The sequence below is a fragment of the Magnusiomyces paraingens genome (genome assembly GCF_902498895.1).
Source record: "Magnusiomyces paraingens strain CBS 517.90 genome assembly, contig: contig1, whole genome shotgun sequence".
Lineage (NCBI taxonomy): Eukaryota > Fungi > Ascomycota > Dipodascomycetes > Dipodascales > Dipodascaceae > Magnusiomyces > Magnusiomyces paraingens.
This window is the reverse complement of record NW_022474067.1, coordinates 3,055,057-3,080,000: the sequence shown is the minus strand read 5'-3', so window position 1 is coordinate 3,080,000 and position 24,944 is coordinate 3,055,057. Positions and strand designations below refer to the sequence as shown.

At 37.1% G+C, this 24,944-nt stretch overlaps 7 protein-coding genes across 7 annotated transcripts; 3 read left to right on the top strand and 4 right to left on the bottom strand.

The window, feature by feature from the left end:
• Positions 1 to 1,591: 1,591 nt before the first annotated feature.
• SAPINGB_P000910 (uncharacterized protein) lies at positions 1,592 to 2,225 on the bottom strand (the record flags this gene model as incomplete). Its single annotated transcript, XM_031995633.1, has 2 exons — positions 1,592 to 2,148; positions 2,213 to 2,225. The coding sequence occupies 2 exons, from the start codon at positions 2,223 to 2,225 to the stop codon at positions 1,592 to 1,594; spliced, it is 570 nt and encodes a 189-aa protein (XP_031851524.1).
• Positions 2,226 to 3,849: 1,624 nt separating this feature from the next.
• On the top strand, positions 3,850 to 9,440 carry SAPINGB_P000909 (uncharacterized protein; the record flags this gene model as incomplete). The annotated part of the gene is made up of 2 exons (XM_031995632.1): positions 3,850 to 4,193; positions 4,331 to 9,440. 2 exons carry the CDS (start codon positions 3,850 to 3,852, stop codon positions 9,438 to 9,440), a joined length of 5,454 nt encoding a protein of 1,817 aa, XP_031851523.1.
• A 692-nt stretch (positions 9,441 to 10,132) lies between these two features.
• SAPINGB_P000908 (uncharacterized protein) lies at positions 10,133 to 15,759 on the top strand (the record flags this gene model as incomplete). The annotated part of the gene is made up of 2 exons (XM_031995631.1): positions 10,133 to 11,196; positions 11,367 to 15,759. 2 exons carry the CDS (start codon positions 10,133 to 10,135, stop codon positions 15,757 to 15,759), a joined length of 5,457 nt encoding a protein of 1,818 aa, XP_031851522.1.
• A 168-nt stretch (positions 15,760 to 15,927) lies between these two features.
• SAPINGB_P000907 (uncharacterized protein) lies at positions 15,928 to 19,091 on the bottom strand (the record flags this gene model as incomplete). Its single annotated transcript, XM_031995630.1, has 2 exons — positions 15,928 to 18,073; positions 18,124 to 19,091. 2 exons carry the CDS (start codon positions 19,089 to 19,091, stop codon positions 15,928 to 15,930), a joined length of 3,114 nt encoding a protein of 1,037 aa, XP_031851521.1.
• A 329-nt stretch (positions 19,092 to 19,420) lies between these two features.
• On the top strand, positions 19,421 to 20,626 carry SAPINGB_P000906 (uncharacterized protein; the record flags this gene model as incomplete). The annotated part of the gene is made up of 1 exon (XM_031995629.1): positions 19,421 to 20,626. One exon carries the CDS (start codon positions 19,421 to 19,423, stop codon positions 20,624 to 20,626), a length of 1,206 nt encoding a protein of 401 aa, XP_031851520.1.
• Positions 20,627 to 20,695: 69 nt separating this feature from the next.
• Positions 20,696 to 21,271, bottom strand: SAPINGB_P000905 (uncharacterized protein; the record flags this gene model as incomplete). The annotated part of the gene is made up of 1 exon (XM_031995628.1): positions 20,696 to 21,271. One exon carries the CDS (start codon positions 21,269 to 21,271, stop codon positions 20,696 to 20,698), a length of 576 nt encoding a protein of 191 aa, XP_031851519.1.
• A 1,120-nt stretch (positions 21,272 to 22,391) lies between these two features.
• Positions 22,392 to 24,905, bottom strand: SAPINGB_P000904 (uncharacterized protein; the record flags this gene model as incomplete). The annotated part of the gene is made up of 1 exon (XM_031995627.1): positions 22,392 to 24,905. One exon carries the CDS (start codon positions 24,903 to 24,905, stop codon positions 22,392 to 22,394), a length of 2,514 nt encoding a protein of 837 aa, XP_031851518.1.
• Positions 24,906 to 24,944: the final 39 nt, after the last annotated feature.

Here is a 24,944-nt window from a genome sequence, read left to right as displayed (position 1 = left end):
TAATTCTATGTTTCCTGTCTTTTTCAAAGTTAACAACAAATATTTTTTTACAGCAAATGATGCCAAGGACAGTTCTATTTGATGGACAAAATGAAAGTCCTCAGAAGATTGACGGAGAAATAAACTTTTCCGAAACAAAAAAAGAATATCCCTTTAAAACTGTTTTGATAGCACATGAAATCTGTCCATAGATAGTAGAATTTAGATATGACTTTTTATTATAAGTTAAAGGGGTTTTTTTTAATTCAAGGTTTTGAAAACTTTTAAATTGAGTTATTGATCATAACAATATGTTTTCGTTATCTTAAACTTCGTTTCCGTTTTTGATTTCATTTAGTTTATATCATCTAAATCACAAGATTCTAATAATGAGTCTAGAAGCATTATCTTGAGTATATTAAAAAAAAAATTAATTTTAAAACTGATTACAATTTAGCAAGTTTATTACCCAGTGAAATTTGTACTGTGTTTCCAAACTATTTCAATTGATACTAAGTTATCAAAAAGAAGCTTAAATGTTAGCACACTGAAGTTATACGTAAATTAAAGACTTGATTGTAATAAGTTTAACGTCTAAGCTTCTTAACGTAATACGTCGTCTTTAATTTAAAGACTTTCTTTAACTTTGTTTTTTTTATTTCCCTGTAAAAATCACTCCGCAAACACTATAATTAAACATTTTTCAATTTATTGTTTATATCATTCCTTAATACTTATTCTAAACATCACTTACATTTTAATTCTTGACTACTCTGTTTTCTTCCCCAAAAAAAGCTTTTTAATTTAAACATTCCAGGAAGAAGTGCTTTCTTTTTTCTTTTTTATCTATTTTACAACAAAACAACCTTCAAATTAAGTTTTAAGGTGTATTACGTATCTCTTAATATCACTGGATTAGAAACTGCTAAGCATAGGCAAACCCCAGCCTTAACATTTGTTGAAACTAGACAACTTCATTTCATGTTTAACCGCTATTTTTTTTTAAAGGCAAATATATCACGATTCGCCTTGAAATTATTACAAGCTATACAAGCTATTACATTGTTACATTTAATGTGAATTCCTTGGCACACTAGGGATCATAATCAGGGGCATTTCTCTATACGGAATTTTAAAAACTGTTAAAAGAATTTTTTTAAAATTAACTTGGCTAAACTTTATTCATTTAATCTTATATAAGCAGCCACAGCAAGCAGCCACCCACATAGTTTGGAATTTAGATAGTTTAAATGGTAGTCATGACCAAATACAGCATCAATAAGATAACTATGTTTATGGACAATTATCTTATTCAATGACTAAAAAATATGACCCAGTGTAAATAAAAGATGGCGTTCGATTTGAACTGCTAAACTATTTAAAAGAATTCAAGAAAAAATCCTACACAGTAGAGTTCTCAAATAAAAAAAATCACAACATTTTTAATTGAAAGCAAAAAATTTGCATGATGATTTTTTTTTCTTTTTTTTTTATTGAAAAATCTAATTAAGGATTATATATTAAAAATAATTTAACTTTTAATTGACATTTTAAATTGTCTTGATTCGGGGTAAAACAAAATTAAAAAAAAAATACAAAAGATTTGAGGAGTTTATTTTGAAGCAGTGGAAGTAGCCTCAGCAGCAGTAGCACAGTCAGTTCCGGCGACAGTTACAGTGACAGTGGTGACAGCAGTAGTGGTGCCAGTGTTGCTAGGAGTAGGAGCAATGCCAATGATACCGCAGGCAGCTCTGCCACCAGCATTACCAGTTTTGAGAGAATCAGCATTACCGCCCTTGCCCAAATCATCAGTACCAGTGTGAACAACAACCGCTCTGCCGAGAATGGAGTTCTCACCAAAGAGGGTCAAAAGACGGTCTGTGGTAGAACCAAGGGAAGCACCAGAAGCATCAGTCCAAATGTTTCCAAGATCACCAAAGTGACGGACAGAGTCAGAAGGAGCACCATGGGTCTCGTTGAGGGGGTTGAAATGGCTGCCAGTAGAAGCACAGCCATTGGTGAGATCACCATAAGCGTGGACGTGGAAACCACGGAGAGAGTTGGGTGTGCTACCAGTGATGTTCCAGGCAATGTTGATTTGCTCAGCAGCTGATGCTTGGTTGAAAGTGATAGTACCAGTGACGGTAGAGTTACCGGAGATGACAGCGACTAAAAAAATGAGGGGGATTAGCCAATTGATTTTTTAAAGCAATAAAAATTTCAAAAATCTTACCAGCAGTGACCATTTTTAATTATTTAATGAATTATGAGAATATGTGAAAATGTAGGTTTCTTGGAAAAAAAAAAAAAAAAAACTTGAATATTGAAAAATTAACAGATGATAATATAAAAAAAAAAAGAAATAGAAAAAAAAAGTAGATATTAAAAGGGAATCTTAAGTATTTATATGTTTGCAGACATTAAAATTGGCTTATCAAGCTCTGAAATTCCGGAAGGCCCAGAACAAATGGTTCATAGCAACTTTCTTTCAATAATGCAAAATAATTGCAATAATGACTGCCTATTTTGGCAAGAAAGTTGACGTATTTCCAAATCTGTTTTCCTCGTTTTTTTAAATTATTATTATTATTTTTTTTATTTAAATTTTTTAAATTTTTTAAATATTTTAGGTAGCATTCATTCCTCCAGTTATTGTAATCATCTTTAAAGCATGTTTTGGTATGGGTGTGAGGGTAAAATAGGTGTGTGTGACTTTTGCAAAACCCGACATGAAGTGGCTGCTGGATTTTAATTTGGTATCATGGGTGGAGCACACTGACTATTAGCGAGAGTCTGTGTGTGCAACAAGTCTGGGTATGTGTGGGAACAAAAAAAAAAAAAACTTGAAAATTTTTTATTAAAAAAATGAAAGAAAAAAAGGGGAAAAAAAAATTGAATTGAAATAAATGATAACCAGAGGAATTATGGGCTCTTTTATGTCTTTCAAATTCGATGGGCCATTTTGTATTTCATGCAAGGTACATTTCTTCGACTTGACAACCTTGAGAGTCGAAAAGGTATTTTAAAATGCTCATATGGGCTGTTAGTTAAAGTCAAAGGGCTAGGCTAGGCTAAGCAGGGCAAGACGAGACAAGAGTAATTACAACTGGTCCACAACCTCTATGGGGGGGGAGTGTGGGAGTGTGGGAGTGTGGGTATACTAACGTTATAGTAGAAATTTGTGGGATGTAGCAGCTATACGAGGGAAATTTGAAATTCCGGGTTTTAACAAGCTTGAAGAAATTTTTCATTTAATCAGATTAATCAATTAATCAATCAAATCCATCATGGCTAGAAACAGTAACATTAAAATATTACTGGTTGGTATTTCAGTACCTTGACCCAAATAATAATTTTTTTATTTCTTTTGTTTTTTTTATTATTAGGAAATATTTGTTAGATAGATTACACCATTTATATAAAATCATAAATCATAAATGATATTTATATACTTGCTTTCCCAATTACATAACTTCGCTTGTAATTACAATACAATTAAAATTAGTTTTGTTACTAAATGTTTTCGTGAAACCTATTTACAAAATGTGTTACAAAAATCATTTAAATTATATTACAAAATTTGTTTTAAACATGTTACAAATATATTACAACATTGTTAATATGTTACATTTTCTTTTTTTTTTTTGAATAACATCTCTTTTCCTGGGGTCACATGCTTTGTAACATAAGGCGTGTAATATTGTTTGTTTATTTGCATGTTTGTTTACCTCTGCAAACCTCCGTTCGCATCCGCCGCCTGTCTACATCGGCATCTTGAACCTTAGAGATCTTTAACTTATAACTTACCACCAGACAATATCGCCAACTGAGAAAAAAAAAAAAAAACACAATGTCACTCTTTTTTTGATAATGTACCCATATAACAATTCATCTCCACCTAGGGGCTCTGGTTATATACCATCTTCTAGCAATAATGCTGCTCAGACCTCTTACGAGGCTTACCAGCAACAGCAAGAACAACTATACCAGCAGCAACAACATCAGTTATATTATCAACAACACCAACAGCTTCAGCAAAATCAACAACAGCAAATCCCACCTCCACTTCCACCAAAAGACAATGTACAACGCCAATATCGTTATGCCAACGGAAGCCCTCTTGTAAATGTGTACCGCGCTGACAGTTCTAGCCCTACAAGGCTGTATGCAGAACTCCCTCGAACTGTAAGCCCGATTTCTCGTTCGAATGTACTGTAAGTAAAAAAGACCTTTTTTTTTATTCATTTCTATTGAAAATAAATAGAATGATAGGATTTTTACTTTTTGTTTCCCCTTTTACTTTTATATATATATATATATATGTTCATACTCATTCCTATTTTTTTTTTAGTCCTGATCCTTTTACTGAAACTATGGATCCTTCAGATTTAGAAGATTCAAATCCACCAAACCTTCCGCCAAAGCCTACTCAGTATAAAACAGTCATCCAATCTTTAAACAATGGCTACTCTTACAAACTTCCTCATTCTGCTTCGCCAATATATCTTTATGGCACTCAAAATACCATTGGTTTAGCTCAAACAAACATTAACAATACAACGACCGCGTACATTCCCCACTACCAAGCAACAAGCACTACGGATTATGAACAACAACAATATACTCATGAATCTCAGTATTCTCAATATGTTTCCAATAACACATATCCTTCTGCTTCAATTGTTCCCACAAATCTCCCTTCTTCATCTCCCAATAGGTCGCCTCCTGCTAGTGCCTCTGGTATCTCATCAATTTATACTCAAAATACCTCATCATCACGTTCTCCCATTCCTCTTCGCGTCGACACTACTATTCGATCTTCCTCTCCAACAAAACAATTTAGCAGTTCAAGTTCCTCGCAGCAGTCAACACCATTAGACCGTAAACCTTTAGGACCTCGGTTACCTCCATCAAGTTTTTCATCTTCTGCTGTTCTTTCTAGTACTTCGTCAGCTGCCCAACGCTCGGCTCAATCTCCAAGAGATCCCCCTCAAACACCAAACAAGCCGACACACCGACATAGTAATAGCCTTAGCGGATCCAGATCTACCGGGTCTTCTTCTGGTCACAGCTACTCAAACAGTTTAGGAAATTTGTATGGTCAGTTCCCTGCAGGATCTTCTCCACCTTCTTATTCAGACGCCTCCATCATTGACGACCCATACCGTTATCAGTCTTTTGACCACTGCTCTATAGTTTCTGGGCCTTTTGTTTCTACTAGTCCTCTAAGTTTAATTAAACGTAAAGACATTTCGACATCGCCTACTCACTCTCATAGCAAATCAATTGGATCCATTTCAAATTCAACAGTACCACCTACTGTCTCAAAACCTAATCTGGATCGCCATAAATCAATGGAGTCAAATGGTGAAGTAGATGCACTTAATAGCTCTGGGCATTCAGGAAAATCAGCATTTTCCACTTACTCTAATATTTCGTCTTATTCATCTAGCTCTTATTCCCCTCAACATGTCCATCCTCCACCAGACGCATTTCAGCCGGCACAAAAACCTTTGGCTTACCCAATTGATGAAACAACTCTACCATATCCCGTTTCTCCTATATCTTCCAGTCCACCAAAAAAGAGTTCTTCCCGGCAGGATATGATTGAAAGCTTTGCAAATTTCTCGCTTAAAACTGGCGAAATTGGTGTCTTGATGGATTCAACGTCATCAATGTCGGGAGACACAGTCAAGAGTTCTGACCAATTTCGTATGCACCGCTCACAAACCTATACAGACATGACAGATGATCATCATGACATACTACCTCCTCCAACTCGGTCGTATTCTACTATATCTAAGTCCACTCCTATATCCAAGTCATCGATGAGAAGCTCCCTAATTTCTGGAGCAACAGATTACAGTCTTATGCTTAAACTTGATTTACCTTCAATACCGGACTCAAGAACTAGACTTGACCCAGACAAACTCTCTTCTCGTGATTTTGATCTTTGTGAAACGCCATGGGCAATTTCATCAATTTGCTTATGGATTGAATACCTTAATACTATTGCAGAAATGTCGTTTGAAACACTCTCTGAAGCATTAATCAATTTGTTCTGCCATATTGTCCCAACTCTTGGCTGGGTTGCAGCCGAGCGTATCACAGTTCCTTTATTGGAGTCTCTCACAAAATGTTCTTTCCTTACAATCAATGAGGATACTGGTGTGTTGATGGTAAACCCATATCATGCTATTTCTGGCGTTTTACCATCAATTACTGGACGAGGCTGCTACTCATCTAGGAGTCATCAGTTTGATAACACGGCAAAAGACAAGCAAATTTATCGATGCTATAGCTCTAGGTGTTCCAGGACTATTCCACATAAACCTGTTCTTCCTAACATAAATCTTGCTCAAAAGTTTAACGACAGTGATCGTGTCAACTGGGCTAAAATTTGGAACCTCTCTGATGACGACTTATCAAAACTTGAGAAAAAGGTCATTGAGCGACAATGCGCTATTCAAGAACTTATTGGCACTGAGGAAATTTATGTACGTGGACTCAAGGCTTTCCTTAATGTTTACGGGGATTATCTCAATCGTGCAAAGCCACCTGTTGTTTCCAATCAAGCACGCTTTTGGAATGACACATTTGGGTGCATTCAAGGTTTAATCGACTCAAATGACAATCAGTTACTGACGTATTTAAAAATTCGACAAGCTCAACAAGGTCCATTTATTCAATCAATTGCAGACTTGGTTCTTAATTGGCTTAAAGCTGCCCGAACTCCTTACTTACAACGCGCATCAACATATTCTTATGCTATGCGTGTTGTGTCTAGCGAAAAAAGTAAAAAAAATGAACTTTTTGCTGCATGGCTTGATAAAGCTGAACGAGATCCTCGTCTTACAAGAGTACAAAAATTTGACTTTTTAATGTCTAGTCCATTTATGCGTCTGTGCCGTTACAATTTACTCTTTGATCGCATTCGAGCTAGCACTCCTGTTGATGACCCTGAATATCGATTATGGGGCCGTTGTATTGATGAATGCCGTATAATTGTTGAGGAATATAACCGCATCCATGGTGAATCAGAAGACATTTCCAGTATCATGACTTTGGAAGAACGCATAACTTTCCCAAACCTTGAAGAAAAGGTTGATTTACGCTTGCGGGACTCCCGCCGCAAAATATATTATGAGGGTGATGTTTTGCGCAAAGGTGAATTTGGGCTTGACTATGTTGACACACACATGGTTTTGCTCGATAATTATCTTATTCTTGCTAAAGTCAAAAAGGACAACTTGGAAAAATACATGGTTACCAAAAGACCAATCCCTCTTGAGTTGCTGGTTATTGAACAAGCCGATGGAGAGCCAGTGATTAAATCCAATACCAAAATGCTTACGGGTGTTTTATCAGGAGGATCCCATGACTCCAAAAAGCAATCTAAGAATTCAAGTAGCGGTAATGGAAGCTCCGGAAATGGAAACGGTAGTAATAACGGCACAGGCACACCAGCTGGATCTGGATCAAGTGGGGCTGTCTACGACAATGAAAACATCATTTATCCCATCAAAGTTAGAGACCTTGGAGCCACGGGGAACCATGCAAGTAAAGCTGTATACTATTTGTACACACAGACTGATGAAGAGCGTCGTGCATGGGTGTCTAAGATGCTTTTGGCTAAACGAGACTACAGTTCGGCTGCATTTGCTCAGAATTCAGAGCCGTTCCGTGTGCGGGTCGTTGAGGATCGATTTTTTTCATACGACAATGGCGAAGCCCCTAAACTGGCTGTGTATGCAGAATCAACTGCCCTTGACCGCGGTATATGTGAGTACGAGGCTGCTAATGGATCTACTCGTGTGGGCACTTTGACGACAGCTACGTCTCGGATCAACTGCAGTGTGACTTGTAGTCTTGGCGGGAAATACTTTATGGTTGTTGGTCTCGAAAATGGAATTTACGCGTGTGACATGTCCATGAAAAAAATTACACCCGCTGATATACCAAAAAGGAGCCAGTCTAGCAGTCCCCATAAGGGAGGCAAAACTTTGGCTACTGTTCCTGAAACAGAAGTAACTAGTGGAGTGCAAAATGAAGAAACAGCAACATGGGTGGCTCCCCAATGGGTGAAAGTTCTTGACTTACAAAAGACTACTCAACTAGAGATCCTAACTGACTACAATGTTTTAATTGTTCTTTCAGAACGTACGCTTGCTTACTATCCTCTTGATCAGATCTTGGCCATTGTGATGAACAACAATCGCAAGCCTCGTGATTCCAATCTCACTGGTTATGCTATTTCACGAGCCAAAGAAGTTACCTTTTTTGCAACAGGCTATATGTCATCTGGCGGGCCCGGAATGACTGCAGATAGTAAACGACAACTTGTGTTTTACAATGTCAAAAAACGTGGACCAAAGGATCCACGCGAAGCCATAAAAAAGAATGGCGGCAGTATGACTGTTGAAGTTGTTGAGCCTGTTAAGGAACGAGGTTCTCAAAAGAAGCGATCTCATTTTATCGTTAACAAATCCAATGATAATACACGGAGTGATAACTTTGACGAAACTGGTGCAGCTATACGCTCAGGAACCATACCTAATAGAGCTGGAATAAGCAATGCATCTACTGAATATTTTCGCGAATATGACAGTGTAACTGTCAATGGAGAAATTTTTGGTATAACTCTTTTTGGCTCGACATTTTTTGCACATACGGGCCGTGGGTTTGAGATTTTGGCTCTTTCATACAAAATTCCTCGTTTAGTTCCTGATGCTGCCTCTATCAGTCATGCTCTTAATCGTTCAGCAGCTGTTACCAATAAACCAAGTGGTCATCATCATCATCATCATCATCATCATCATGGTTCTGGAAATGGTGGATTTTTATCACCATCGCCACAAACATTAAGCGACGCTGTGCGACGCAAAATTGATGGTAGTAAACCTGTTGGTGCTTTTATGATTAATGATAACTGCATTTTGCTTGTTTATGAACAGATTGGGATTTTTGTTGACAAATTTGGTGAAATGTCTTCACCAATAGTCATAAACTTGCTTGCTCGAGCCAAATCTGCTTTAGTAAGCTATCCATATTTACTTCTTTTTAGTGACGAAATGATTGAAGTACGCAAGATGGATGTTGGATCTGCTGCAGCTCACGGTGCCGCAGCATCGCGTAAAATTAGAAACGCTGCAATTGCAGCTGTGGATCCCAAGGCCAAAAGGAATTCCAAAATTGAAATTGAAATTGAAATTGAACCTCAAGAATCCCAGTTTACGCGTGCCAATCTCCAAGGATCGGATTATAGTTCTTGTGAGTTGAAGCAGGTTATTACAGGCAAACATATTCGACTAGTTGTTGATGGGAGTAAACGCAGTAAGCAAGGTCAAGAAATCATGATTAGTATGGCTCATCCTAAATATAGCAACCAGCAACTGTTGGTGGAACTTGTTCCAAATGAGTTTGTTGTTGAAGATGACAATAGCAGTTTGCTTGGATTATAGATTGCTTGAAACAATCCTTCCCCCTCCTTTTCCCCAAAAGAAACAGAAAAAGAAAAGACCCGAGAAAAAAAAAAAAAAAAAACTAATGAATAATGAGAATTTGTACGAGTATTATTTTAATGACGCTGTTGATGTATTTTTATATAAAATTTATTATTAAGTCTATATATATTTTTTAGAGAGAGAGAGAGATAAATTGCTCTTTTTAATAAACTTGGATAGATATATTTTCAATTCAGCCCCTTATGTTTATTATTTTTATTATTATGTTTATTATTATGTTTTTTTTATGCATTTCGTGTAAAGAACTGATACTAATACTAATAATACTAATACTGATAACCTATCACGTGCCCTCCAATATTTTATTTTCTTGCCCTTGTCAAAATTTTATAAATTTAGCTGTTTGTTTGTTTGTTGTTATTTTTTATTTTATTTTATTTTTTTTTGCCTCCACTTTTTTATTTATTTGACATTCCTTCTTTCCATTTCAATAAGTTATTATGATTTTATAACTATAAAAAAAAAAGAAATATTTATATATATTTATTTATATTTTTTAACACATTTCACATTGCAACTTCTTCATTATTTATCATTTTATTTTACTATTTTCTTTTTTTTTTTTTTTTTTTTTTTTTTTTTTTTTTTTTTAGTGTCAAAAATAAAGCTGCTGCTTCGATAAATCACCAATGTCTTCTTCTTCACAGCACACGCCCCCAGAGTCACAATCTGGACAAGGAAATGACCGCAGATGGTCTGCATTTGAGAGTATTAACACTTCAAATCCATCTAACAATATATCTGATAACTTACCTTTAACAGAAAATACGATACAGCCCGCATCTAGCAATCCTTTTCGAACATCTGTTAACTCTGATATTGATAAAAAGCCAGTGTATAATTTGATGCATTCTGAAGGCCAGCAGAAATCAAATAGTTCACGTCTTTTATATACCCATTTCCCAGTCCCGTTTTCAGACTTAAACAATCCATCCTTTTCTGAATCAGCAAATAATATGCAAAATACTTTCAAATCAAATACAGATATGGCACCTCCACTTCCTCCAAAACTTCAAATTAATACAGACCCGGTTCCTTCTGTGCCACCTTTGTTTTTAGCAAGAAAATCATCAGCTTTGCCAACAAACGATACAAAAGCAGATAATGTTCAGTTGCCAAAACAACCACCACTTGAATCGCAACCAGCATCTTCATCCCAAAACACAGTTGTATCTAACACAACGACGGTGGAGCATCCATTTCATATTCCTCGCAAACCTATTAGCCATCAAACTAAAACTAGTAATCATGTTAAGCGACATTCGATTGCTGGCTCTATTGTGCAATCAAATTTTGGTCAAGCCCCTACTCCATCTCAGCCCCTGTTTTATGCACCACAAAATCATACTGGCCAAGATGACACGAATTCGATACATCAGGAACAGCAACATAGCATTCCGCCAAGATCATCACCACAGCCTTTGGGCAGTGCTCCTCCACCTCCTCTTCCTTCTTTTTCTGGAACTCTTTCATCCTCTGGGTTTGAAACTCAATCTAGACCTGAACAGAATTATACCAGCAATGACAATTATCTAAAAATTGTTTATGGTCAAGAGCAACAACTGCCACAACATCCTCCTGATCCTGGGAATTTAAGAAGTAAAACATCGATTGCAAGAAGGTATTCGCGTTCTAATGATTATACTCGACATGATATATCTCCTGAATCGCTTCCGGATTTCCAAGCTGCCGAGTAAGTAAACCTAACAAAAAAAAAATTAACTTTGGAAAAATCAAACGTCTAAAACTTTACTTCATCCACGGTTTGGAGCTTTAGTAGCTAAATACTACCACCAATCCAAGTTATCCCTTTTTTTTTTTTTCTTTACTAACTTTAAACTACCAATATTTTTTTTTTAATAGAATCAAAAAAATTGAAAAACTTTTAAGAAGACATTCACTTCTTTCAAATCCTGCCTCGTCGTCAGTTTCCCTTCCAGTTCCTCCGCAAATGACTAATCAAAAACAGTTGAACACTCTTCTTCCAGGACTTAATGTACCTCAAAATACCGAAAATCGACGCCGGTCTTGGGCACCATCAACTTCAACTCCATTTATCCAGGAGGAATTTCAAAATTGCGCTGGCGCAGACAAGAAGTTACAACATGACCAGTATTTCGACGCAGAGAAATTGAATGTCTCAGACCTTAATAACCCTCCAGCAAAATTAGAAGCAATTCCACCACCTTCCCCTTCTTTTGCTCTATCTTCTTCTCCAACAACACCAACCCCAGGGAACTTGGACGCTGGTTTTTTATCAAATATTCCAATCATTTCAGTAGACTCCATTCGAACCGAACCCTCTTCTAGACCAGTGAGTCTAGTAATTCCATCCGGTAATAGCAACAATAGTAGTAGTAGAAGTACCACACCCACTTCCTCATCAGCTTTGTCACCTACTGACATGTCAAACTCTCCATTCAGTTTTGGAAACGGTCTAAACACGGAGTTTGTACCTTCTACCACTAGCACAGTGACTCAAGAAACACCAGTAGTATCTCCTACAAATACTTCTACCAATACTTCTACCGATACTTCTACCAATACTTCTACCAATACTTCTACCAATACTTCTACCAATACTTCTACCAATACTTCTACCAATACTTCTACAAATACTTCTACTAAATCTTTTATTCCTCCCATTCCAAAAATTACCTATAACTACATGACATCCTCTACAATAAATTCTGTTCTACAACGTGCACCTTCGGCGCCTGAGGCTGCAATCTCATCCGCTGCTCGTCGTCATTATCCTTCAGTTGACCAACTTCCTCCACCTCACAACCCTAATTTGGCTCACCGAAGAATACCAAGCAATAGCAATATAGGAATTGGAAGAGCTGCTTCTACCTCAGCTACTCTAACAAATAATCCTTTGGCACCATCTTTTCCCGCACCACCACCTCCAGGTAGCAACAACAGCTCCAACTCTGTTCGACCAAATACGTCCGGTGCTGCTTTAGAATCCTCTTTGAGCAGAAACTCCAGTGTATCGTCTAGCAATGCAGATCGGCCATTCGATGCTCCATGGGATTCCGACAATACAAAACCTGAACTATACAATATTTCAGTTAAACAAAACAGTGGTGCCTGGCACGAGTATTGGAATATTCCAATAGAAAAACTCAGCGAATTCAATGAGTATGATGTTCAATATCAAAGCGAGTTGCATAGTTTTGTTCAGCAAGAAGAAAATTATGTTAACGGTCTACACGTGTTTCTCGATGTTTTTTGCGATGATAAACTTGCAGATACCATTGATTCAAATTCTACGCGTAAAAAATTTGTTGATTCGTTATTCGAACCTTTAAAGGAACTTGTTGCAGTCAACAATCAATACTTGCTTATGCCTTTCATTAAACAGCGAATGACGCATAATCATATTACACCTGAACAACCCGAGCCAAACCCATTTTTAGATTTCCTTGTACCAAACGTTCTTGAATGGCTGGACAAAGTGAAAACACCATTTTTGATTTTTGCAAAAGAATTCCCTCTTGCCGACAGCATAACTAAGGAACAAATGGAAACAAATGAAAACTTTAAATCTTTTCTGAATTCTGCACATGAGAGAGCACAACAACATAGTGGCAAAGACTTCAGCTCGCTAATGCACAGTACTCGTATTCGATTTGGTCTTTACAAATCACATTTTGAAAAATTGGCCAAGCTTTTAACAAAAAAACAAGGATCTGAAAATGTTAATGCTCAACAACTTCTTAAAGATAAGGATACAATTGAGGGATTAAAGTTATGTGTTGCAAAAATTGATGTCCTCATGAAAGAACTTAATGAAATTCAGAGGAATGAAGAATCGCGACTCTTAATGCAACGCTATGAACAAATCTTTAAGTTTAAGTACCCAGAAGACCAAATTTTGCTTAACTTTGTACATCATACTCAGGTTGCCGAAAAGCAAGCGTATCGAAAGAAGAAAAATGGCTCATGGGACACACATCTTATCACAATTATTCTACTTGATCATTTTCTTTTTCTTGTTAAAAAGATTTCATACAATGAATGGCAAGTTCTTGAACGACCAATTCATATGGATTTGTTGCGTCTAGAGAGTCTACAAGATCCTCCTATTTACAAAAACACAGGTGCTGCTGTTATTGCAGCTGTAAGACGGCAGCCTACACATGCAGCTGCAGGACATATGCCCCGATCTGCTAGGCCAGCTTCTCTTTCACAATACACACCACCTCAACACAAACCCAGCGTTTCTAGTGTTTCTAGTAGTGGCAGTAGTACTATGAGCCAGGGACAGTCATTGACTCCAGTGCAGACTCAAATGACAGATAGTAGTATCAATTCTCCAGTACTCAATGGAGTTGACCATAGTGTTCCAATTACACCTTCCACGCCTTCATTTAAATCAACAGGATCGACCTCTTCTTTGACTTCTTCACCATCAGGTTCTTCAGTATCATCGCCTACCACTACCACGTCTTCAGTACAATTTTCAGATGTAGGCTCTCCATCTTCTTCTTCTTCGCCAGCACCTCTTGCATTAAAAACTTCAGCTCCAGCTCATGCAATGGTTGTCGATTTAGCTCCTAAGCAAAATGATAAACTAATATACCCTGTGAGGATACGTAATATTGAAAATGACCACAAATGTCGGGTTGCTTTTGATAGACCACAAGATCGCAAGAATTTCATTGATTTACTTTTGGAAACAAAAGCAAAGTATGCCCAATCACAGCTACATCATCATAAAGTCCCTCTCGGTCTGAAAGTTCTTGATCAGTCATCTTTCCCTTACACTGATATATCAGAAACATTGCCTCCAACAGTTTTCACTTATGGAGATGTTGTTGATACTGCTCTTGAAGAAGCTGGTGGATTTGTTCGCTCCACTCCTGTTAAAGGGTCTGGACCTAACGGACTAATTAATGTCAATTGTGCTCTTGACTACTCATACATGAATGAAGATGTAACATTTATTGGCACTTCTCTTGGCCTTTACTGTGCTCGACACACTAAGTCTTCAACAGGAAAACTTCAACCATTGAAATGGCGGATTCCAGTACAGCTTCCCAACGTTACACATATTGAGATTTGCGATCCAGCTCTTTTTATTTTGTCAAACAATCGTTTGGTATATCTCAAACTTAATGAAATTTTAGTAGATTTGCTTTCGCCGCAGGATCGGCAAACTCAGTCTATTATTTCTTCGCCAGTTCTTGTTAGCGATAGCGTTGAGTGCTTTCATACTGGTGAACTTGGAGGTCAAAACTACCTATTTTACGCTAACAAATCAACTAAAGGCCTTGAGAAAACTGATGTTTTTGTTTATGAGATTACAAAAAATGGACCACGCGAGTCTCAACGTAAAGGATTTTCACGGTTATTTAAGGGTCATGATTCTCCATTTGCTGAAGTACTTCAAAAACCAACTCTTATTGCCCATGAACTTTTTTCCCCTACAAAAATACATGGTTTCAGTTTTTTTGGTTCGTACTTTTTCTTCCTTACCAATAACTCATTCGATCATCTTAAACTTAATGTCAGAAACCCAAAGCCTCTCCCACGAACAGATACCATTGGCAGTGTTCTTCACAATGCTGGCTTTTCGGATGCTGCAATTTCCGATTTTAAAACACAACTTCAAAATGCACGCACAATATCAGTCTCATTTATGCATTGGGATCGGAAACCGTCTCAGGGACAACCTTCATCTGCTCGAAGTAATAGTTATGTTAGTGTTACCAGTGCTGAAAGCCGTAACAGCATTAGTTCAGGATCGAATACTGCTCCTCCTACTAACAATCAGCCGAACTTGATTCATTGTTTCCATAAGTTTGCTGTAATGTCAGTCCGAAATGGCGATCTATATGTCCCTCCTGGCCATGGTGCTGGTAGTGCTGGAAGCGGAATGGGTGCTTGTAAGCCGTTCCGACTTCAATATTTGCACAAAATTGAAAGTGCATATCTATGGTACCCCTATTTACTGCTATTTTCTCCACAATTGATTGAGGTACGATTAGTGACAGCACATAATTTGAGCCAATCTCTTGTTCAGGTCATTACTGGTCGCAATATCAAATTGCTTACTTGTAGTCGCTCTAGCCAACCTCCTGTTCACAGCGGAAGTCATTCTTGTGGGTCTCCACGAATCATAATCTCCATGGCGCACCCAGATCCTAGTATTCATACCACAGTTATTATGGAGATTGTACGTAACCATGGTGTTAGTCCTACTGAAAAGAATCTCCGAGGCAGTTTGTTTGACTTAGGACAATACTAGAGATTTATCAAAAAAAAAAAAATTAAATAAAATAAACAATATATCATAATGATAAAAATTAATAAAAAAATATCTTTATTAACTTGTAATTCTTTATTTGTTTACATTTCCGAACCTTTCAAAATAAAATAAAAAAATAAAATTAGGTCACAATCACTGTAGTCACAATTATTTTTCTTTTAGCATATTTTTCTTCATCATGTCTTCTTGCATTTCTTGAATTTCATCATCCGGGAACACTCGCTTGTATGCCATATACTTGTTGCTAATATGGCTTTGTGTTAACCTCTCAGAAAGAGTTCGTTGAGCTTTGTTAGATGTTCTTAGTAGAGATTCACCACTTTCTAAAGTTTTGCGATATGCTTTATTAATCTCTTTTTCAACTATTTTTGCTTTCAGCAACTTTTCACACTTATCAAATTCAAATTTCCCTGAAATTTGTTTTTGGTCCTTCCCTGTTTTTTCCAAATTAGCGCTTGAAGAACTCTCTTGAAACTGAGTACTGTGAAATGATTCACCATCTCCATCAGTGGGCTGAACAACTTCTTTATCAGAACTTCCAATAGATCCGTCGGCGCTTTCAAGTCGTTCAATGACACTTGCAATTTGTGCCATCTCCTCTCCTTTAAGCACCATTTCCTCATCTTTGCTTGCTCTACTAGTTGTTCTTTCTAATTTAGTGGAAGAAGAAGAACAATTACCCTCAGAAATGCTTTCAAGACTTGAATCTTTAAAATTTCCAATTTCAGCACTTTCAGGCTCCACAACAATACCTGAAAAATTAATTTTTTGCGGAATCAAAACAATATCTGATGCAAAGTTAATACTAGAAGCTCCCTTAGCGGTCCTATGAGAAGTTTTCTTAATTTCAGGAGCCAATTGCACTTGCACAATACCCATAGGAACATGTCTCAGTACACCATTATTCATTTGATCACTGCAAGTGGCTTTAGAATCAGATCTAGAAAATGTGGTATCTTTGTGACTGATCTTAGTAGTGATAGAGATAGATTCTAATGGTGACTTTGGCAATTCAGTCTTTTTGGAATGGACTAAATTCTTTTCAAGCAAAACACTTTTAGAATTTAATCCTTGGGTTTCAGAAGAATCCAATTCAGTAGTTTGGTTTTGATTGAGATCTTCTAAAAAAGATGCATTCTCCAGTGCTTCTCTAGTTTTTCCTGGCTTTGATTTAGATCTGGTACTTTTTCCTCCACTTCTATGATGGTGACGAGGACGCCTTTGAGATTCCTTGGTTGGGTTTTGTTCACAAAAATTATGTTCCTTGGTATGATGATTTTTTTTTGCATCTTTAAGTGGAGCCTTGAGGTATGCGCGAAATTCGTTTAACGATAAATTACTATCTTTTTTCCCATCATTTTGTTCCTTTGTATCACTGCCACTTTCATTGATACCATTTCTTTTCTTATTTCGATAATCTTTTTTCTCGTTTTTTTCAATAAATGCTTTTTGTTTTTCATCAACACAAATGACTTTAGCATTATTTGAACCAACTAAAGTAACGTTTGAATTAGAAGTATCCAATATTTCCGCAGTACTAGAGCTTATGGGTATTGGGTTATTGCTAGCGGTTAAAGCTTCACATTGAATCTCAATAGTGTCATCAGGTCTTTCAATTACTTCAGTTGACATTGAGTCATTTCCAAGGTTGACTTGAGATTCCTCATCATCATCAGGAACAACATCGAGAACCATGCTTCGCTTAGATTTTTCGGAAAACATACTAGAAGCAGAAGAAGGTTCCTCAAAACATGATTTAACAGAAGTACAGTCTTTTGAGTTTGCAAGAGTAATTGTTGCTTCACTTGCCACTGTCATATGAGTGGCAGTACTTTTGGTACTATCCATGCGATTCAAGTTTGAAGGGGTAGATACAGGTAGAATATTTCCTTGCTCATGAGAAAGATGCTTAGTTTCATTTTCATCGAGACATGATTGAGACTCCACAGCCTCAAAGAAAGTTGTAGAAGTCAATGATGGTGCAATTGAAGATGAGTAAGGCAGAATGGCTCCTCCGTTAAATAGCACATCAGTACGAGCCCGAATGCGTGGATTCGCTGATTGATAAGGCAAATTCTTTAAAGACATTATTGGACTAAAGTTTAATATTGCGTCAGGAATCCATTTGACAAATTCTGCAGTCTTGATCATTTCATAATATACTTCTGGGTGAATTCGAAAAATCTCTAAATACATGGCCGTAATCTCATAAATAGAAATAGGTCGATGGCTATTCATCTTGAGTTGGTTGATAATACAGTCTGTCTCAGAAGATCCGACAAGTAAAAAAATTCTAAAATAGGGTCAGATAGCAAATACATAAAAGATAAAATTGAAACATACTTAGGAATGCATTCATATAAAGATGCAAACTTAAAGCCTGGCTTATTACTCATAAATCCAGCTTCAGCCATTACAGAATCCCACAGTTCTTGGGATTCAGAACTTTCTTTTTTTGCCTTGTTAGCATTAAGAATAGTCATAAGCCATAAGCAACGACGTAAATGAGATATGTAAGAAGAGTCAGAGTTCATGTCACAATCAACTTTATTTTCTTCATCATATTCTTCATCATATTCATCATCATTGCCAAAGTTATCATTGGAAGAGATTTGAAAAGACGAAAATGGATGAGAATCTATAGGGCATGACACATAACGGGAAGCGTTTATAGAGGTGATGAGTTTATGTGGAAAATATCCCCCAAAAGATTCCTTAGGCAAAAACAAGCTATAAACTAATTTGACTGGTAGGCAGCTTGAATCAAAAGATGTGATCACCTGCATTGCCAAGGCAAAAAAAGTTGCTGAAAGTCCTTTATCAACACTTGCAGTTACAGCAAATGACAATGCCAACAAAACATTGCGCGGAACAATAATGTAGGGGAAGTACTTTTTAGCTCTACTATGGTGGGTCAATTCGTTAACCAGATTAAGAATAGCATTCAAAAGACCGACGTCTTTTTCGTAAAACTGACTTATCAATAGTATGGCATCGTAAATAAAACTAGTGGCATCACTGTATTCCAGCCCTGGAGCCTGGCGTGACCGTAATTCGCCTTCAAATTTAATTAAGTTTTCAGGAGTATGTGACTTGTGGAACTCTTCAAAAAGATACTCCCATGCTGAAGGTGAAGTCGTTGAAGGTGAAGGAGCAATAGATGAAGTAGGTGAAGTTGAAATGTTTTTTGACACTCCAGGAAAAAAAGTATTTGGAGTTAAAAGCTCAGCCTCGAAGTTGAAGCGCGTCTCAAGGTAATAAATGAGACTTGGATTGTCAATTGTGGTAGAAACTGATGATTTAGATTTCATTTTAATTTTTTTCCTTCCTTTTGTATTTTGTATTCGGTGTTAATATGAGAAAGAAAAAGATCCTAAAAATTTTTCGAAGAAGCATTTTTATTTTCTATTTTATCACAATTGTCAAGTTGTGAAGAGCTCGAGTTGTTAGTTAAATTATTATTTAACTGCTACTTTTGGAATTTTTTTGTTGAGTTGCATGTTCCGGAAAGATGCAATATGTATTTTTTTTTTTTTGGCTTTCGTGTCATACAGCTGTAGTTTTTAACAATAACCCTTTTTTTTCCTTCTATCTCACTTTTTCTTCATCCCAATAATATAACAAAATAACAAAATAACAAATGACCATTTCTTTGGATTCGATCGTAACTGTTCTTCAGGCTACAGTCCTGAGCCCTACACTTTGTTGGGCTCCATTAATTTTGCGGTCCGGTCTCCAGCTCGCAATCGAATCATATGATTTAGGTGTGCAAAAGGTTATCCAAGCTGCTACATATGCAGAAAGCAGTTTTGACAAAATCCTTTTCACCGTTTTTCTATATATACAGACAAACATTCTGCCTTGGTCTGCTGGGTGGAAATGGTACCTAGTTTTTTGTTTTGTGGTGACAGCATGTTGGGATATTCTTGTACTCGATACCTTTTTGGCCCGGCGACGTGGTGGTCATGCAACATTTTTACCAGACCCTAAAAAAGATGCGGTGGTCGTTACTGGTGGAGGTCTTAAGGATGGGCTTGGTAGGGCTATTTCAAAATGGTTTCAGAAGCGCGGATTCTTTGTTATAGTGCTTGATATTCAATGGCAGGATGATACAGAAAAAGACGAATTACTTCCCAAAATTCAGTTTGCGAAATGCAACGTTGCAGAATACGAAGAAGTTGCCAAGGTTTTTAAAGATGATTTGAAGAGTTTACTTCCCGAGGGTATTTTACCCTCTATTTTAATCAACAACGCTGGAGTCACTCATAATAAGTTTTTGATAGATATTGATCCTGAAACTGTTAAACGCACAATTAGTGTTAATCTTCTTGCCCCTTTTTGGACCTGCAAAGCTCTTTTAAGCCAGGTTTTTGCTTCTGATACCAAATACCGTGGAGCTTCAATAGTTAATGTTGGATCAGTTCTTGGAACAATTGGATGTCCTGAATTGACTGCTTACTGTGCGTCAAAAGGCGGCATCCGTCTATTTCATGACTGTCTCCTTCACGAGGTTGGAGAGCCTTACTATTCTGCCTCTGATGAGAAACCCCCGGTTAATGTACTACTTGTGACCCCGGGTCAGCTGGATACAAGCATGTTCAAAACAATTGATACTCCGTCTACATTCATTGCGCCACTAGTGCGAGCCAATGACTTAGCACATGAAATTGGTGCAGCAATTGTCACTGGTCAAACGGGTGTTCTAAGCATGCCATTCTACACGCGTATCTCGTGGGCTTTTTGGGCACTTCCTAGCTTTATTACTGAAGGTTTTCGCAAAATCACAAAAATGGATGATCAAATGCAAACGTTTGGAAAAAAGCGGTTGATTGGAAAATTGAATTAAATAAAGTAATGAATGGAAAATATTTTTTTTTTTTTGATAATAAAAAATAATGTACAAATTTGTTTTAAATCAATTTTTTTTTTTGGAGGCAGTTTCAGAAACTTTAGCTTCGGCCTCTGAGACTGCACTTGAAATCCACGCAGCAAACTTTTTATAGTCAATCATGCCGTTGGTGGCAAACCAGCCGTCAAATGTGCCAGTCTTTTCTGACACAGCTTTAGTCTTTTCTGACGAAACAGTAACTTTTATATCATAGACAGGGTCGTACTTTGATTTCTTGCTGCCTTTGTTGGTGGCAATTGAGACTTTAAGAGGGCCCTTAGTGCCACTATAGATAACACCGGCCTCGACAAACCAAATCCAATAAGTGTAGGCAATGTTGAAGGCAGCATAGAAAAAAAGTCCAAGAACTGTCCAAGGGTATTTTGCGGCAAAGAAGCCAACCTTGTGATCATAAAACGCTGTTAGTGCGGCGACAATGACCGACGCGTAGCCCAGTGCCAGGCGCACGTCAACGAGGTAGTTATTGGTAGAATAACCCAGCTCCTTAAGAGCTAATGGGACTTGATCATCAGATGTTGACTTAAGTAAAGATGTATTATAAAGGTTAATAGGGTCCTTTTGAGTTCCGTATACTGATGTCATTGTAGTTTTAAAAGATTATGAATGGAGGTGTCAGTTGCAAAGTATTGATGATGTGAGAACCGTTAAATTAAAGTGGACACGAAGTTTTCAAAATGTTACAATACGGCTTGTTTCAACAAAAAAAATGTCACTGGTTAGTAGGGTAACGTCTAGTTATAATTATCAATTCACGTGATTATATATTTTTCTTTCCGTCGTAAATTTTAAAAAATACTGATCAACGTTAATATTTTGATAATTTGTTATAACAAGTTAATTAACAGTAAATCGCCATAAATAAATTTAAAAGAATTCTGTTAATTTCTAGAAACAATTATTTCTTGTTTTTCATTTATCATCTCTTATTATACTAATTAGTCTAGTTTTTCAGTAATAATTCTGAAACTGATTAGTTCTTTAAGATTTGGATTCTTTTTTTTAAACGTAATAGATTTGTCCTTAACATTTTTTTTTATTTAAGACCATATCAACCTGCAAACTAATTTTTAAATTTTAGAATCATTTAAGCATACAAAAGTTTTTCGCGCATTATAATAAGTAATAACTTTAATTAGTACTACGTATTGTCACTAGTAAAGATATTTATGATGCTCTAGAGCAAATCAAAATACCTTTAAGCAGTATTAATGATATGATTTTATTTAATTATTTTGAGAAGTGGCATGCCTTAACGTGAGTACGTTGCTATAACTTGGAGTTATATGTGACACGCTTCCCCGTTGTATGATTCAGCATCGAACCCCAATGTTCTAGTGTCGCTTTTCACGAAAACCAGTAAAGCTTCTTGTGAAGAAGAAATTCCATTCGAGGCGTTTCTTATTATTATTCATTCCATCAAAAAACAATAAACCATACATCTTTAATCTCACCTATCTCATCCATTAGCTCTACAAAGCTTAGCACCGATTTTTCTGTATTTTAACACTGACGAATCATACTAGGCGTTTCATATTCTATCTCAGCTTACTATTCAGTTCACATTGTTATTAATACATTCATCTGCAGCCTTTAAATTTACCAAAAAAGTAAAAAAAAAAAAAAAATAGATAGGTTAAAGCAATAATTATGAAAAACTTTTATCATTATAAACAAGATAAATAGTATTTACAAAGAAATGCGTTTAGGCAAACTGGGAGACCAGCTCCGCGACCGAGTCCTCATAATCGGAATATTTACAGTTTAGGGCCAAACATAGTGACTCAGTAAAAGTCTCAAGAGGAATGGAAACATTAGTGGAGCGGTTTTGGGCAATAGAATTGGCCACGGCAATACTGTTGATGGCAGTGTTTTGTGAATTAGAAAACAAAGAGCTGGGAAGAGTTGGTGGTCGTTGCTGGTGGTTTAGATTTTTAAGTATGCGGTTGGTTTGTGCAATCTTCCCCATTTTTTTGGCTAGATTTGTCAAGTTAAAACAGAATGCAGGGTCCAAAGCTAGTTGGTTATTTTCCCCCATAAATTTGACTAAGGCAAAAACCTTTGTGTAGTCATGAACTATTAAGAATGTCTGAATAGCGCGTTCGTAGACTGTAGTTGATGGTACAAAATCTTTGCTCTGCATCATTCTTAGCAGAAGCATGTTAAAAAAATTGGTATTAAGATCAAAATGCAAATCTGGTTCAGATATTGAACCAGTGACAAGGTATCTAGACACTTTTGAAGGATTGGACCGCAGATAATCTCTTATAATGGTCCATATTACTGTGTACCCTTCCGTAGAAAATTGATGACCGTTAAGATTAATAGCAGCTTCCAAATGGTTAAAAAATTTCGTGAATTGTCGCATGCGATAGTAAAAGTGAAATAGAGCCAAATTTACAGACTCATCGTATCCTACCCCGTGTTCAGTCATGCGATTTAAAATCTTTTTAACAAACTCTTCGTCGTGTCGCCGGGCGCCGTATTGAATGAAAAGGGCATAGTGCTTAGCTTGTGGCTTATTAAGTTTGAATTTCCCTGGATTTTCGGCGCAATCCAAAAGTTCTAATGCTAGGTTTAACTTCTTTTTGTTTAGAAGAGTTTTTAGTGTCGAATGAAAGGCGAAAGATGTCACTAGTAGGTTTTGATTAATTTCCATTTGTAAGACTTCACTTACACGCTCCATATCGTTTAGCTGCATTAGTCCGTAAATCCAAATTTGGTAAAATTGAGAATTTTTGGCTAGTTCAGGGGATTCATTTAATAGTCGGAATGCCAGTTGGTCAATCAAGTTATTTCCAATGTGAAAATTCGATGAAAGGCTAGTTGCAGTAGTATTACTACTATTTTTCTTTGTGCGCTTTAGGGCGGTCAGTAATTTCAATGTGTTTGGCTGATTAATTTTAGTAATGTTTTTGGCCGCAGAATTAAAGATACTCAGCAGGCTTTTCACGTTGACAGATAATCCAAGGTCTGTGACTCTATCAAACCACAAAAGTCCATATACTGTGTTTCCAGTAACCATGATTTGATCAAAAGTGGTTAAAATATCGCGTGCAGTGGGAATATGTTTGGCGTTAAACACAGCATCTGCTTCTTCTGGATCAAAGTTTCCTGAAATAGTAACTGGTTCGCCAAATGCACCATTAGCTTTGACTTGATCAATCATGTATTCTGTCCATCGCCAAACATCATCAGCTTTATGCATCTTGACATAGCATTTAATGAAACGCAAAGTCACTTTTGGAGGAACATAATCAAATTTTTCAATAAGTTCAGCTGCTAGTTTCTCGGCATTTTTCATATCGTACACCTCCTGGTATAAACAGCTACCGACTTCGACCCAATAGATTGAATTTTCAACGTCCTGTTTGGCACGTCGTGATTTCCAAATGTCAATGGCACGTTTTACTTTGCGTCCTTTGACTAATGCATTCAAATAATCAACCTCATTATAAGGATCAAGTCTAACAAGCTGGTAACCATAAAGAATGTTTCCGACAAGCATCAATGCCTTATTGCGCACTGTTTCGTCTGTCTCGTTTTTCGCAATTTGAAATAAAATCACCAATAACTCGAGCGGTGGAGGCACAGATGGATCCACACGCATTTTTTTAAAAATATTAACATTGCGCCAAAGGGAATCATGCGATGGGGGTGTTTCTTCTTCTTCAATAACCTCTTCTACCATTTGCTGCAAGAGTTCAATTGCAGCACCATACTCGCCACCCTTGATCTTGTCATTGCCACCTCGTGGTGCCACACCTTCCAGCTCTTCTTCTAAAGTACCCTGTTCAGCCATGTTTGCAGCCTGCTCTAAATACTCGTTAAGACCGTCGCCATATTCAGCAATTAACGTCTGAACACGCTCTTGTTGCTCGGGAGGCATAAAAGGCACGACACGCTTTAAATCTTCTACTGTCTTAATTTCAGTAAATTCTGGTTGTTGCGGAAGATCCAAGAGAGCGGCCAATTTACTTCGCTGCTCCTTTTCTCTTTGAACTTTACGTCGTAGCGCGTTGCGGACCGTCGATGGAGGCAACCGATTTACAGCGTTTAGTCGATGTCCTACAGCGTTCAAATCGCGAAGGGTAGGGTTACTTCGACGAGAGCGAGTCGCCACAGAAATGTTTGAAGAATTCCTGACACATGAGTATAAGCCACCTGAAGCCCGCCCAAGAACTTTAAGCAGAGCTTGGTGTTTGTATAAGGCAGTCATAGCTGGTTGTGTGGGATTTTTTGGTTTACAAGCAAGATG